The 13,455-nt window shown below is 35.3% G+C and overlaps 3 protein-coding genes across 4 annotated transcripts; 2 read left to right on the forward strand and 1 right to left on the reverse strand.

Annotated features, from left to right (window-relative positions):
* Positions 1-24: 24 nt before the first annotated feature.
* LOC123194971 (BTB/POZ domain-containing protein NPY1-like) lies at positions 25-4,956 on the forward strand. The gene is made up of 4 exons (XM_044608481.1): positions 25-973; positions 2,519-2,588; positions 2,837-4,012; positions 4,147-4,956. The coding sequence occupies exons 1-4, from the start codon at positions 912-914 to the stop codon at positions 4,687-4,689; spliced, it is 1,851 nt and encodes a 616-aa protein (XP_044464416.1). The 5' UTR covers positions 25-911; the 3' UTR covers positions 4,690-4,956.
* Positions 4,957-5,523: 567 nt separating this feature from the next.
* LOC123193916 (phospholipase D Z-like) lies at positions 5,524-9,105 on the forward strand. The gene is given in 8 exon segments (XM_044606994.1): positions 5,524-6,181; positions 6,272-6,400; positions 6,403-6,475; positions 6,886-7,087; positions 7,253-7,446; positions 7,557-7,710; positions 8,157-8,321; positions 8,472-9,105. Coding segments are annotated over 8 exon segments (1,542 nt in total). The 5' UTR covers positions 5,524-6,015; the 3' UTR covers positions 8,931-9,105.
* Positions 9,106-9,437: 332 nt separating this feature from the next.
* On the reverse strand, positions 9,438-12,568 carry LOC123193918 (chorismate mutase 2). 2 transcript variants are annotated; one of them, XM_044606995.1, is made up of 5 exons: positions 12,129-12,568; positions 11,397-11,489; positions 11,154-11,297; positions 10,467-10,559; positions 9,438-9,842 (listed from the first exon to the last, which is right to left on the reverse strand). In XM_044606995.1, the coding sequence occupies exons 1-5, from the start codon at positions 12,351-12,353 to the stop codon at positions 9,612-9,614; spliced, it is 786 nt and encodes a 261-aa protein (XP_044462930.1). In that variant the 5' UTR covers positions 12,354-12,568; the 3' UTR covers positions 9,438-9,611. The 2 variants fall into 2 exon arrangements, with proteins under 2 accessions (XP_044462930.1, XP_044462931.1); XM_044606996.1 differs by having other exon boundaries at positions 11,397-11,483; positions 12,129-12,559.
* Between the last annotated feature and the right edge of the window lie 887 nt (positions 12,569-13,455).

The following is a 13,455-nucleotide window of genomic DNA, read 5'->3' on the forward strand; positions in this document are numbered from 1 at the left end:
CAAAGGAAAGTCCTCTCTGAGCCACCCTGTACACACACACACACACACACACACACACACACACACAGTGGAAGAAGCGGAAGAAGAAATAGTAGCCCCCTACGCTCGGCCTCACCCCACACTACACATTACATTACATATTTACATTGCCACGAAGAAGCCACGAACACCCCCACAAAAGGCTTTCATTTCTTGACAAGAGTGGAGTGTCAGAGTAGGAGATGGATAGGTAGATAGATGGGACTGGGAGGATTATGATTCATCACGTTTATTTTTTGAGATTCGGGAAAGGGAAGGCGAGGAGGGAGTGAGTGATTGGGGTGGAGAAGAGAGAGAAGATCTTCAGCGGATCAAGGTGATTTAAAGCAAAGGCGGCGAGAATTTATGATTTGATGTGAGATATAGGTAGAGAAAGAGAAAGAAAAGAGAAAGAGTTGTTTGTTCTCTTCTTCTTCTTCTCTTTCTGACGCTATATACCTTTTACTTTATTTTTCATTTGTTCATGGTCTTTCTTTACCCCTTAAAGCTTTGTTTTTGTTTGAGGATTTAAGCGTCGTTAAGTATTGTGTATTGACTATTGTCATCAGAAAGACTCTTAATCGATTATGGGTTGTAGGAGATGTGATAAGGGAGCTGTTTTTTGATTTTGGAGTCCAGTCTTATGTTAGGATAGAGAGGGATAAGAGAGAGAGAAAAAAAGAGAAGCCATTTGTGGTCTGGGTTCTTGGTTTCTTCAACTGGGTTTGTCTTAGTTCGGTGATTAACGGAGAGAGAAAGGGTTGTAATCCGACAACAAGGAAGGGACTTGATGGGTGGTTTCAGAGAAAGCAGGAGCCTTGTTGTTTATATGCTTTAGTGAAGGTTTTTGCTGCAGTTTTTTAAAGAAAATTTTAGGGTAGTTTCGGGACAAAATGAAGTTTATGAAGCTGGGTTCCAAGCCTGATGCTTTTCGAGCTGATGGCAAATGCATCAGGTCTGAAGCTTTACTCTTTTGTTTCTGTTTCCTTCATTATACTTTCAATTCCACCCTTTAATTTTTATTCATTTCTGCTTGTTTCCAAATGAAAAAACTTTAATCTGTTTGTTGTAGGTGAACTCAAGCTTGTGTTTGTTACACATAGATGCATATAGGTTCTTTTTTTTTTTTTTGGGTTAAATCATTTATTTATTGTTATCTTTTTTCTGATATTAGCTTTGCATAACAGTGATGTGTGTTACTTGATGGAGATTACCACTTCAATGATAGAAAATGAGAGCTTAACTAAGTTTTCATTTCTTTTTTCTGGAAATCATGATTTGTTTCTTAAATATTCTTTCTACTTGGTAACAATTTAACCACATGGGTGTTTTTGAACAAATATGATTAATATAATCTGTATGATGATGGGTGAGAGTAGAGATCGTTTAAAAAAGAGATGAGAGAAGGGCATCTGGGGTGGTCCAGTGGTTGAACTGTCTTCTTTTTGAAGATTGTTTGGTGGTCCAAAATGTAGTAAAGGCATAAAGTGTGGAGGAGTTTAATCATTATACTGTGAGTTTCTTCTATGTAAACAGTTGTTTTTGTTCCAATACGATTAACATTTCCTATTTTATACAGAATGATCGGATCTTCAAACAAATCTTAGGTTTAACACATTATTTATCTTACTGTTTGAGATAGTAACTATTGCATGTGGGATGGAATAGTATTAAGTATCACCTTGCTGAGTTGTCACAAGAAATTTTTTTAAATAATGGAGTGATCTTACCTCCTACCTGTGTATTACCTTTCAAATGCATGTTAAGATGGTTGGTAGATTTAGAGTAATCGCTGGGCTTGTTAATTAGATTATTAGAATGTGGATATCTTTTAGTGTATGATATTTTATAGTTTGTTTACTGTAATGAATAAGGTAAAATTCCAGAAATATGGTTTTGATATAAAGGACTTAGCTTGTTCTTCATGTTAATGATAATTGAGAAGATTACTGATCTTTAGACTGTCATTTGGTATGGCAATTAAAAAGGGATAGAATCATAGCTTTATTGAGCTTACTAGAACTCAACTTTTTTCTTTTTTGGTCCTTGCCTCTTAAAAACTTGTACTGAATATCTGAGCCGAGGAGGGACTGAACTACTAGTGTTTGGGCTAATTATTTGTTGCTTGAAATTTTTTCAAGTAGTTCCCTAGGTCTAATATTTGGTTACTCCCTGCTTTCAAAGTGCTAAAAGCTTATATCATTTGTTGAATCTGTAATGTTTTAGTCTCATTTCATTGGATTGCAGAGTGCCCCTAACTATTTAGCAAAAAGGTTAGATATGTAAAATGTTACAAATGAGTCTGCATCTACTTGATTAACATGTTGAATGGATAACTTAGAGCTGCTTGGAGATGAGTATGAAATTGTCATGCTGTGAATGTTAGCCCATGTTTTCTATGATAGTGGGTTTTACTGATTTCTTACATTAGATTCAATTGTTTTGATAGGCCTACACTTTCTCTCTTTTTGTGCTTAGTGTGATTTATATTCTTATGCAGGTATGTGACATCTGAACTGGCTACGGATGTTGTCATAAATGTTGGTGAAGTGAAGTTTTATCTTCATAAGGTATAGATTCCCCTTTGTACAGTTTAAACCTTTCTGAATGTCGAGATTCTTTATGTCATCTTTCTATTAACTGCCTGATAACTCAATAATACTGTTTTAACTCTAATAATATGGTTCAAGTGACAGTACTTAAGTATTATGCTCTGTTTCAAGTTATTTTAATCTTGTATTCTCATAATGTTTCCCTTTCGTTCGGCTGCATGGTGTGCTTTGATTCATAAAGTTGTTTCCTTTATATGCCTTTGCAGTTTCCACTCTTGTCGAAGAGCAATCGCTTGCAGAAACTGGTGCAGAAAGCCAGTGAGGAAAACTCTGATGAAATCAATGTGGTTGATTTTCCTGGTGGGCCTAAAGCCTTTGAAATTTGTGCGAAATTCTGCTATGGAATGACTGTTACTCTCAATGCATACAATGTTGTGGCTGCTCGTTGCGCAGCTGATTATCTTGAGATGACTGAGGATGTAGATCGAGGAAATTTAATCTTTAAAATTGAAGTGTTTCTCAATTCCAGTATTTTCCGCAGCTGGAAAGATTCCATTATTGTTCTCCAAACCACTAGATCCCTTCTTCCCTGGTCTGAAAATCTAAAAATTGTTGGAAGATGTATAGATTCCATTGCATCTAAAACCTCTGTGGATCCTTCAAACATTACTTGGTCATACACATATAACAGGAAATTATCAGTGCCTGATAAAATAATTGAGGAACGTGTAAAGATTGGGGAGAAAAATGACTCTGTTCCGAAGGATTGGTGGGTCGAAGATATATGTGAGCTGGAGATTGATCTCTACAAGCGAGTCATGATTACTGTGAAATCTAAAGGAAGGATGGATGGTTCTGTAATTGGGGAGGCACTGAGGACCTATGCAGTTAGATGGTTGCCGGATTCTGTTGATACATTGATTTCAGATGCTCATAGCAGAAGGAACAAATTTCTGGTGGAAACAATTGTTTGCTTATTGCCGTCAGACAAAGGTGTCGGTTGTTCGTGCAGTTTCTTGCTGAAACTGTTGAAAGTGGCCATCTTGATTGGTGTGGATGATTCATCAAGGGAAGATCTGGTTAAGAGGATCAGTTTAAAGTTCCATGACGCTTCTGCTAAAGATTTATTAATCCCAGCACGGTCACCTCAGACCACTTTTTATGATGTCGAATTGGTGCATTCCATTGTGAACCGATATATGATGCAGGAAAAGTCAAGTCAGGGTTTAGACATAGAGAGGAATGAGAAGGGAACTGATGATTTTGTTTTAGGGCATGGATCTTTGTTGGCTGTAGGTAAACTGATTGATGTGTATCTCATGGAAATTGCACATGACCCAAATCTTTCTCTTTCCAGTTTCATCAACTTGTCACTGTCAATTCCTGATGCTGGAAGACCAATTCATGATGGACTGTACAGAGCCATTGATGAGTACTTGAAGGTAAAGCTTTGCACACTCATATTTTGTGTCTTAGTTATACGGACACTTCATTCTATACATAGAGCTTAGTATATTTTAAAGATAACATAGTACATTACTCATAATGAAGGGCTGGTTTATTTATATATCATCAGGAGCACCCTGGCATGACAAAGGCTGAAAGAAAAAAGATATGTGGGCTGATGGATGTCAGAAAACTGACGATAGATGCATCTATGCATGCAGCACAAAATGAACGACTGCCGCTCCGGGTTGTGGTGCAAGTTCTCTTTTTTGAGCAGGTTAGAGCCGCTGCAGGGGTTCATGCCCCTAACAACAATGCCTGCAATGCTTCACAGTCTACAACAAACACAGATGAAGAATGGGAGAAAGCAGCAGTGGAAGACAACCAAAGATCCGTCAAGAAAAAGATGAGTCAAATGAAGATAAAAGACGAGGAATTCCCAAAGAAAGGAAAACTAACTAAGAAGAACAGCAAAAATGGCATAAGTGTTGTGCAGCTGTTACCATCAAGGTCAAGAAGAATATTTGATAAGTTGTGGGTTGTGGGTAAAGGGCATGGAGAAAACAGGAGCTCTGAGACATCTGGGAGTTCACAAAGCCCTACTTCATTGGCTCCTGGGGATACCAAGTCTTCTGGTTCATCTTCAAGACACAGGAGGCACTCCATATCTTAGAGGAGATGGATTAAAACATGAAACGAACAGGTGAAAAAAATTCAAAAGCATTGTAAGTGTAAAAAATGGTAGGCTTTTGTTCTAGTTGATGTTGGTTTATCACTGTATCTTGCAAGCATGCGTATTCCAAGAGTTTCTTCTGCAGAAATTTGTAATCGGTTTCATTTTGAGTGCCACTGCCTTCTCTTTCTAACAGCTCTTAATTGCTAATGTAAGATTATCTATTATATTATAACACTAGTTAACTAGAGGGCAGTTCATGTTTCAGTTATTCTAAAGGGCAGTTTATGTTTTGTAGATCTGAATATTTGACTTTGAGTCCAATTTCAATCGAATTTAGATGTAAAAAATTATTGAGTTTGAGGTTCAGTTTGAACTGGTCTTGAATTGACTCTTTGAAGTTCACATGTGTGTATTCAGTTTGAGGTTTTAACGGTACATTGGCAGTAATATATGTGTATTTTTGTTAATGGGAAACACATTCTCTTATGAATCAAAACGAAACTTTTCACTAATGTTAAATACTGTCACTTGGAAAGAATTTAGACGGTGGATCATTGGTCAAGGTAATATGGTCAAACTTTTGATCACAAATTCACATATCATATTTTGTTTATTGAAAGAGCTAATTGACCAAACTTACAAATTTTATATAATCTTTGATTTAAATTTGATTAGTTCCATTCAAACAAAATTTAAGTTTAAATAATTCAAATAAAGTCTAATTATATTTATGCTATATAAGTTAATGAGAGTTACTGTTTATTTGAACTGTATTTGAGTTGAATAATCAAATTAAGTTTAAATTTGTTTGAACTAATTGAAGATATGATCAAATTAAACTTGAATGCGAGTTATACTTAAGGTTGGATTCGGATCTATGGATCTATTCATAAAAGTAGGGATGGTAAGAGAACAAAGACAGGCTATATACTGGAAACACTAAATTGATCCAAATTGGTTCTGTATGATCCTCGTCCCCTCTCTAGAAGAAAGAGTCCCTTTCCCCTGCTTTTCTATCCTGACTTGGGTATAAATAGAGGAGTCGGATTTAAAGTATGTCTACCAACGTTGCTGCCTTGTCCAACTCTACTGGGTTTAGCCGTTCCCGATACTATCAAAGAATCTCATTCTTGTAAGAGAACCCGGTTTGGAGCGCCAAATTCACATGCCTAATAAAAAGGTCTAGTTTTGTACTTTCGTTGACTTTCCATTTCTGCTTCGGTGATAGAGATTTCATTACCATTGTTATCGTTACTTGTCTGTTAGAGAGATTATGTACTGTGAATTAGAGAGATAACTGGTAAGAGATTCATGTAATTTAAGATGAAATCTAGATACATAATCATGTCATCGTTTATTCTTTTTCTCTTGTTCAATATTTTTCTGCCCAGTGTCTCCTCCTCCTCGTCTTCGTGCAAAGCATGGGTGGTTCAATCGATACCCACCAACATGCTCCACCTGCAACGGGTTCCTGGCGTTCTCTCTACAGGTAAAAGGAATCAAAGTCTTTCACTTTGTTTCAGTTCTTTTATGGGTTTAACTGCAATCTGTCATTGGGTTCTCATATTGTATTGAACAGGGAATGTGTTGAAGTGGATGGCTGGAAACTCTACGAAGAAACTAGATATAATAGCTCAGTACTGGCAGCTGTTGGCTCATCCAGATGATCCTCGCTCAGGGGATTATGGTTACTCTGAGAAAGATATGGAAGTTTTGGTGCACAAGAAGGGTCTGATGTTTACCAGGCCCTGGAGAATGCCGCTAACCAAAATGTTAGTATAAGGTAATACTTGAATTGAAATGTTGATGTCGCTTGTGGGATATGAAGCTTAGACATTAGTTGCAAGTTATTTGGTAGTTATTCAAGAAAAAAATGTTAAGTTCGAAGGTGACTTTTGAATGGTTCTGATTGTTTGTGCCACACATATGGTGTAGTTGCTTTCATTATAGACTAGCTGATAGTCTTTAGGGTAGATATGAAATTATAAATATAATGCTATCTGGGGTTAATTTGTGATTGATATTTGGTCGGAGTGTGAATTAGCCTTTCGTTTCTTTGGTTTCCAGGGAAAGGGGAGCTTAAAGAAACTTCCATTCTCTTGTGTATGCTAGCAAAGCTATATTTGTTAATTTTGATTTGGTACACTAAAAAAGACCATTTTGTGTTGCTTGTGAATTTCATTATCTTTCCAGATTATTGCAGCATTCAGGAGTGTATCCTGACTACACCACTGAACCATCAAACCTTGCTTCAGGCAGACCTAATGTGCAGAATGTGACCTTATTACTCAGTGATTGGTGGGGTTCAGGTATCATCCACACCAAAGTTTGGATATCAGATCGCCGTGATGTGTATATTGGATCTGCTAACAATGATTGGAAATCTCTGACTCAGGTACACAGTATTCTTTTTTTTTTTTAAATTCTTTTAATTATATATTTGGAGGAAAATCAGCACATTGATTCCTGCATCTGTCCAATTTCTTCCTTGTGGTTGAGTTCACAAATCTGCTTTGTGGTAACAGTGTGGCATTATGTCCTGATTATCAAATGGTTACAGGTGAAGGAAGTTGGAATTTATATTGTTGACTGTCCAAGAATGGCTAAAAAGGTCGAGGCTTACTTTGATAACCTATGGAAGCTTGGATCTCTTAATTCTTCAGCTTACACAAGAAATATATCAGACCAACAGTGGCAGATTAATAGAACAGTTCCCTGTTGGTCTCATTTTCTCAGTTCTAAAGATAGATGCAAGTATGTTAATGAGTTCATTTGAAAGCCTTGTCCCCTTAATGTTGAGCTACTGTCTGTCTGTTACAATGAAAAAACAGTTTGATGATTCTGTTAAAATTTATTAATCGCAGGTCACCTCTTCCTAGATCTGTGGATGTTCCGCATGTAGATGGCTACCCAATACTGTCAGATCCTTACATGTTTAAAATGAAAATTGACACTCCTGGACGCAATTATTCAACTTTACAGCCTCAACGTAGTTATCTCTCATTTGCTCCACCAGAGGTAATTAGACAACAATATTTTTCAGATACCACAAAATCCAAAGTGTTATCTGAAGATTGGGTGTACGTTTATATACAAACAGTTATGCACAGATACAAAATAATCTTAATGCGTATTGTGAGATTTAAAGCATTATCTTGAACTTGGATGTGCATTTTTTTTTTTCCAGAGGCTTTATAGCATTGCATTTAGAACAGCAATAATCCTTAGCTGTACATGCTTAGAAAAGTCATTTTGAATTGTAAGCAAAAAAGAACATGGAAGAGAAGCATGTCTCGAACTCTAGGAAAATAAAAATGATGTGTGTTTATTTCTAGCAATTTGCTGATTCCTCTAGCTAGAATTGATGAGTGAGGCTTCTGTCGACCCATCCAAGAACATGTGCTATTATTTACTATTTATAAGTTTTATATTTTACCCATTATGGTGCTATTTTTGGTCTACAGCTTTCATTTGGCAGATATCAGGCTGATGAACAAGCTTGGGTGGATACAATTAGATCTGTAGGAAATGGGGCAACCCTTAGAATTAGTACTATGGACTGGCTTGGTCAATCACAATATGTGAAGCAAACAGTTTATTGGTCATCCCTTTCCTCTACAATATCACAGGTAACTTCTGGTATCATTGCTTTTCGAAGCTTACTCAAAAAATTATCAATGGAAGATTCATATTTTTTTTTCTAATATAATTTTGTGTGTCTGTTAAGAGAATTTCCAAAAAATGAACTTTTTTATTCCAATTATGATTATGAATAACAGGTTGTCTTCTCCAAGCATGCAAAAGTGAAGATTTTGGTAGCATACTGGGCACATTTTATAAACAACACAGATCAATATCTGAAACACCTTCTTTACTCCAATGTCCTTTGCTCTTCTTCAAAGTACAACAAATGTTCCGGGAAAGTCGAGATCAAGTACTATAAGGTACCTGGTTACAACTTGACAGGACCTTCTATTCAAAAGGGAACCCATACAGGAAATATATATCCAGGGTTTTCCCGAGTGAATCATGGAAAATATGCTGTTAGCGATGTGCGAGCTCATATTAGTACCAGCAATCTTGTCTGGGATTACTTCTATACAACGGCTGGTGTCAGCTTTGGAACATATAATCCTGTCATTGTCGCACAACTTCAAGAAGTTTTCGATGCTGACTGGAACTCGCCATATGCTGTTCCAGTTGAAGAATTGGGTGAAGGTCTTGCCTATGCTAGCTGATGAAATGCTTGATGTTGGAGCTAGCCAGTTCAGTGAAAGCAATCTATTATAATAGTAAATGCCGTGAAAGAGCTGATTGCTTTTGCTTGTGTTGATGATTCTTAAGCTAACGTTGTCATATTAAATGTAATAAAAATTATTGGGGATTATTATCAAAATTGATGGCTTTTAATAATCTAAAATGTTCTTTTGCTCAAAAGTTGAGAAGTTTTAGGGTTAGAAGATTGTCAAATCAAACACGACCAAATTAGAATCATGCTGAAAACACATAATTAGAACCCGACCTGAATTATAACCATACTGGCACGACCCAAATTGACCTTATTAAGGAACAGGAAGTGTCGTGTCAAAACACAATTAGATTGAGAGAGTTATGAGACCAATGCATTTTGTAAGAGTACAGAGCCAAAACAAAGTGTCAGTCGTCCTTTGGGTGAGTAATAACTTTGTGATCACTACAGTTGTTTCTTGAAGGAAGAACAGAACACAATTATTTAGTCATTATGGTTGAAGAAATACCTTTGGCAATGTATCGGTATTAGCATTTTATTGCTCGAATAGATTTAAGCATACATGACTGAATAGCCTGGCTGTACATCAGCCATTTCCAATAGATTATTTCTGTTACAGCATGAATGAGGCCGGGTAATGAGTCTAACAGTAACCAAAATAGGAGATGTATCAATCTAGTCTGCGGAGGAGGTACTCAACTTCAACAACCTTGGTAAGAGGCATCACCCAATCTTCATAGAGCTTAGAAACTACAGATGGATCAATCTTGCACTTCCCTTCTGTGCCATCATCGCAAAGAGTCACTTGTTGCCCAAATATCTTTGCCTTCTTCTCGACCCTCTTCTTCACCATCTCTTCTACATGCTCAAATGTCAATAACTTCATTAGAGCATCACTATCCTGAGAGAACCAGAACACTGGCTTAGTGAAATGCAAAATTATTGACGAGTTGTCTGAAGTTATTAAATGACAGTAAGATATTGGAAGTAGGAAAAGAATTTCATAAATTATGTTGGGTTGTCACATATTGGTTGGGAAAGAGGTCAATGTTATTGTATAATAGTGATGAAAGTGTCGCCCCTTGAAATTGAGGTGAGAGAGTCCAATAAGTGGTATCAAAGCTTGATTGCAACAACTCCACCTAAGAGTCCTCAAGAGTAACTGGTTGATGTAAAAGTCCAACCATTAGTTGTTGCACTTTTGGGATAGCTTTTGAGTGGGAGGTGCCCAATAGCACCTAACAATTTCTTCATTCAGTCGTTGTTTAGGACAACTGAATCATGTAATAAAAAAAAGACACCATCCACATGCCATAGGAGGACAACCTGAGATTTCATCAAATGCAACATAATATAATGCAGATTCTATATGCCTACAAACAAAGTTGCAAAAGATAGTAGTTGAGGCAGAAAATGTTAGACATTGATCCTGAAAACTTTCAAGTCTAATCGGTTCTTCAGGAGGAAAACACAAATATTGACTAGCAGGAAACTACTATAGTGCTCAACAAGAAACTTTTAATACCTGAGCACGAATCAAAGGCGCATAATCTTGAGGGGCCTCCTTGAATTTAACCTCAGCTACATATTTTCCATAATGGATTCTTCTGGAGATTGCCTGCACATAAATAGAAATATGTTAGGACTCATATTTAGGTGGAAAGGGGGGAATTATAAAGGCAGTTTTAGGCTAGAATAAGAGTGGGAAACATGGACATTTATGAATACAATTTATGAAGGCATATACAGCCAAGTATAAGAGAGAGATTTCAGAAGAAAGGAGGCAAGGAAAATTTGAACTTTTTTTGGGCAGTCTTTGGCTGATTGAGGGAGAGAGTTGGCCTCTGGAAAGTCAGTGAAAGTGAAGAGAGTCAAGCCTCTTGAATGCTAGACAAATTAGGGAGAAATTTTGGCCTCTCGAAAGTCAGGCCTAGGAGAGAAAGTTATTTATTGTTTATTCTTCTTTTTGTTACTGTTTTGTGTGTAAAGGAATAAGAAACTCTCATCCATTTTAAAGTTAGTTGAATCAATTCAGATTCATTGACTGAAATCTCACCAATATCTGTTTTTAATCTGTCTGCTTGGTTCCTAACAAAATCATATTTACTCCTTGCAATTAACATAACAAATCATGACCTCCTCTTCATCTTGAAGAGGATACTCATTTATTACCTCCCAAAGCAAACTGATAAGAAACAAAATAGTTCTTTACCTGAAGACAGTTAAGATCACTGGTGGCAGTTGATGCATAGTTGCCATCATCACCCTCAGCAACCAAAACTGGAAGCAATTGATCGAAGTATTTATCCCATATGGTACTGTTTATGTTAATAGAAGCAGCTGGAGGATGCAAAATCTATAATTGGCATAAGTCCAAAAGTTGAGAAAAAACTTAATTCTTAAAAGTAAAATTACAGGAAGCAAAAACGCAAGTTTCGGAAAATAATTAGCTTACCTGAGGATATTTTTGAGGCGGTAACAGTGAGCCTGGTAAATTAACAGGAAAGAAGGGATGTTCTTCTGGGTTTTCATATCTCCCAGCCTGTTGCTTAACAGATCATTTAGCATTTTTGTTAGTAAATTCTATTGCAAACAAAATTCATTTGCTCTGCATAACATTCTTAACAATCCGAAACTGATTAAACATAAACAAACAAATTGGGCCCATCTAATAATTTGTTAACAAAAAAGTACTGTAAACAAATAATTTGCTATGCTGACACACAATGATAGAACAGGTGGATAAGGTGCTACCCATTAGATACTAATTACTGTTAAAAGCTACCCATGGTTCGAGTTTACCTCATAATAGTTTTAAGATTTCTTAAGAAATAAAAAACCTCGTAGGGTTTGTTTAATAATAACAATTTATTTGGTTTGTAAATGATAATTCTATTATATACAAACATATTATTCTCTTATGTAAGTAAGTCTCTATTGGTTATAGCTTAAATTCTAATGAAGCCGCATAAATTGTACTTTCTCGCGCAAAAAAGCTTTGGGCTGGGATTACTTTTGCAAGTTGAAAATAAAAAAAAAAAGACCTTTAAAAACAAAATTGACCCAGCCCAGTTGATCATTTGTCAATGAAAGAAAGCAAGCTAAAGCATAAAAGCAAAGCACACATATTTTGTACGCAACGCAAGTTCCAAGACGGAGAAAACAAAGAGAATAAAAAATTACTGACCGTAGCGTGAAGGGTCTCTGATTGAGAAAAAATGTATTGAAACAAGGAACCAGAGAAGCCAGGAATGGAAGCGTAAGAAAGATCATAAAGAGGAGCGTTACGCAGGTATTTAGCTCGCTCAATAAGATTAAAAACAATAGTGTCTTCTTGTCTGATCAATGACTCCCTCACAGAGTCAAGCGTAATAACAACACCCTCAGGCTCAGCAATTGATTGTGACTCCATTTTCGCCTATGGTAAGTCTCTTGGTGGGAGAGGAGAGGTTCATATATATATATATAGTGTCCGTGGAAGGTAAGTGGGAAAAGACGAAAATAAAAGCAGAAAGAAGGTGGGGTTTCGATTTGTGAAGATGCCTTGGCGTGGATGCAATGCTAGAGTCTTGCTTGTTGGTTGGCTGTTGGGGGAATGCGGGTGAAACACGGTTTTGTTTAATTTTCCATCGGAGAATGATTACTTCTCATCCAATTATCAATGATGGAATAGATAGATATGTGTATATTCTATGTGTTAACATATAATTAAAGTATATATTAAATATATATATTTTTTTTTTATTTTTTTATTTAAATGATATATATCAATACTATATATTTTTTTTTTTACTCAAAATAAATAGTTTCGTTTTTGAAATACTTTAAAAAAATTAAATTATTACAAATGCATTTTAACTTAAAATAAATTTAAAAAAAAAAATTCACAGTTACTTCTATTTGTGACAGAAGCCTTCAACTTCAACAATTACTAACCTTTTGGCTAATAGTCGGTTGTTTAATTTTTTAAATTTATTTATTTATTTATTTTTATCTATATAAATCAATATAATTCTTATTTTTTTCTAATTTTATTTATAAATCTTTCAATCTTTCAATTTTAATTATTTTATTATATTTTGAATCTCATTGTCCGAGATCTACTAACACTCTTGGTATCGATTATAATATTAAAATCTATTTTTAGTGCAAGTAGATGCATATTAAATGATAAATGATCTAATTTATACCCAAATACGATCGAAACGATAATATATATGAAAGATTAGGTTAAAACTGATTTTAAAATACATAATTAGGTGGTTGAAGATATCTTTGAAAAATTTAGAGATTTAGATATTAAAGATGAGTAGATAAATAGTATGATATATATATTATTTATGTTTATAATTATACAATATATAAATTAATTTATTTGTACTTTATTATAAACTTTTAATATTTTTTATTATATAACCGTGGTATTCTTCTGTCACAAATGAAGGATTATAAATAAAATATTTGATGTACTGTTATCGGTTTTAATAATTGAAAAATAATTTATATTTAAAAAT

Source organism: Mangifera indica, chromosome 13, assembly GCF_011075055.1.
Source record: "Mangifera indica cultivar Alphonso chromosome 13, CATAS_Mindica_2.1, whole genome shotgun sequence".
Lineage (NCBI taxonomy): Eukaryota > Viridiplantae > Streptophyta > Magnoliopsida > Sapindales > Anacardiaceae > Mangifera > Mangifera indica.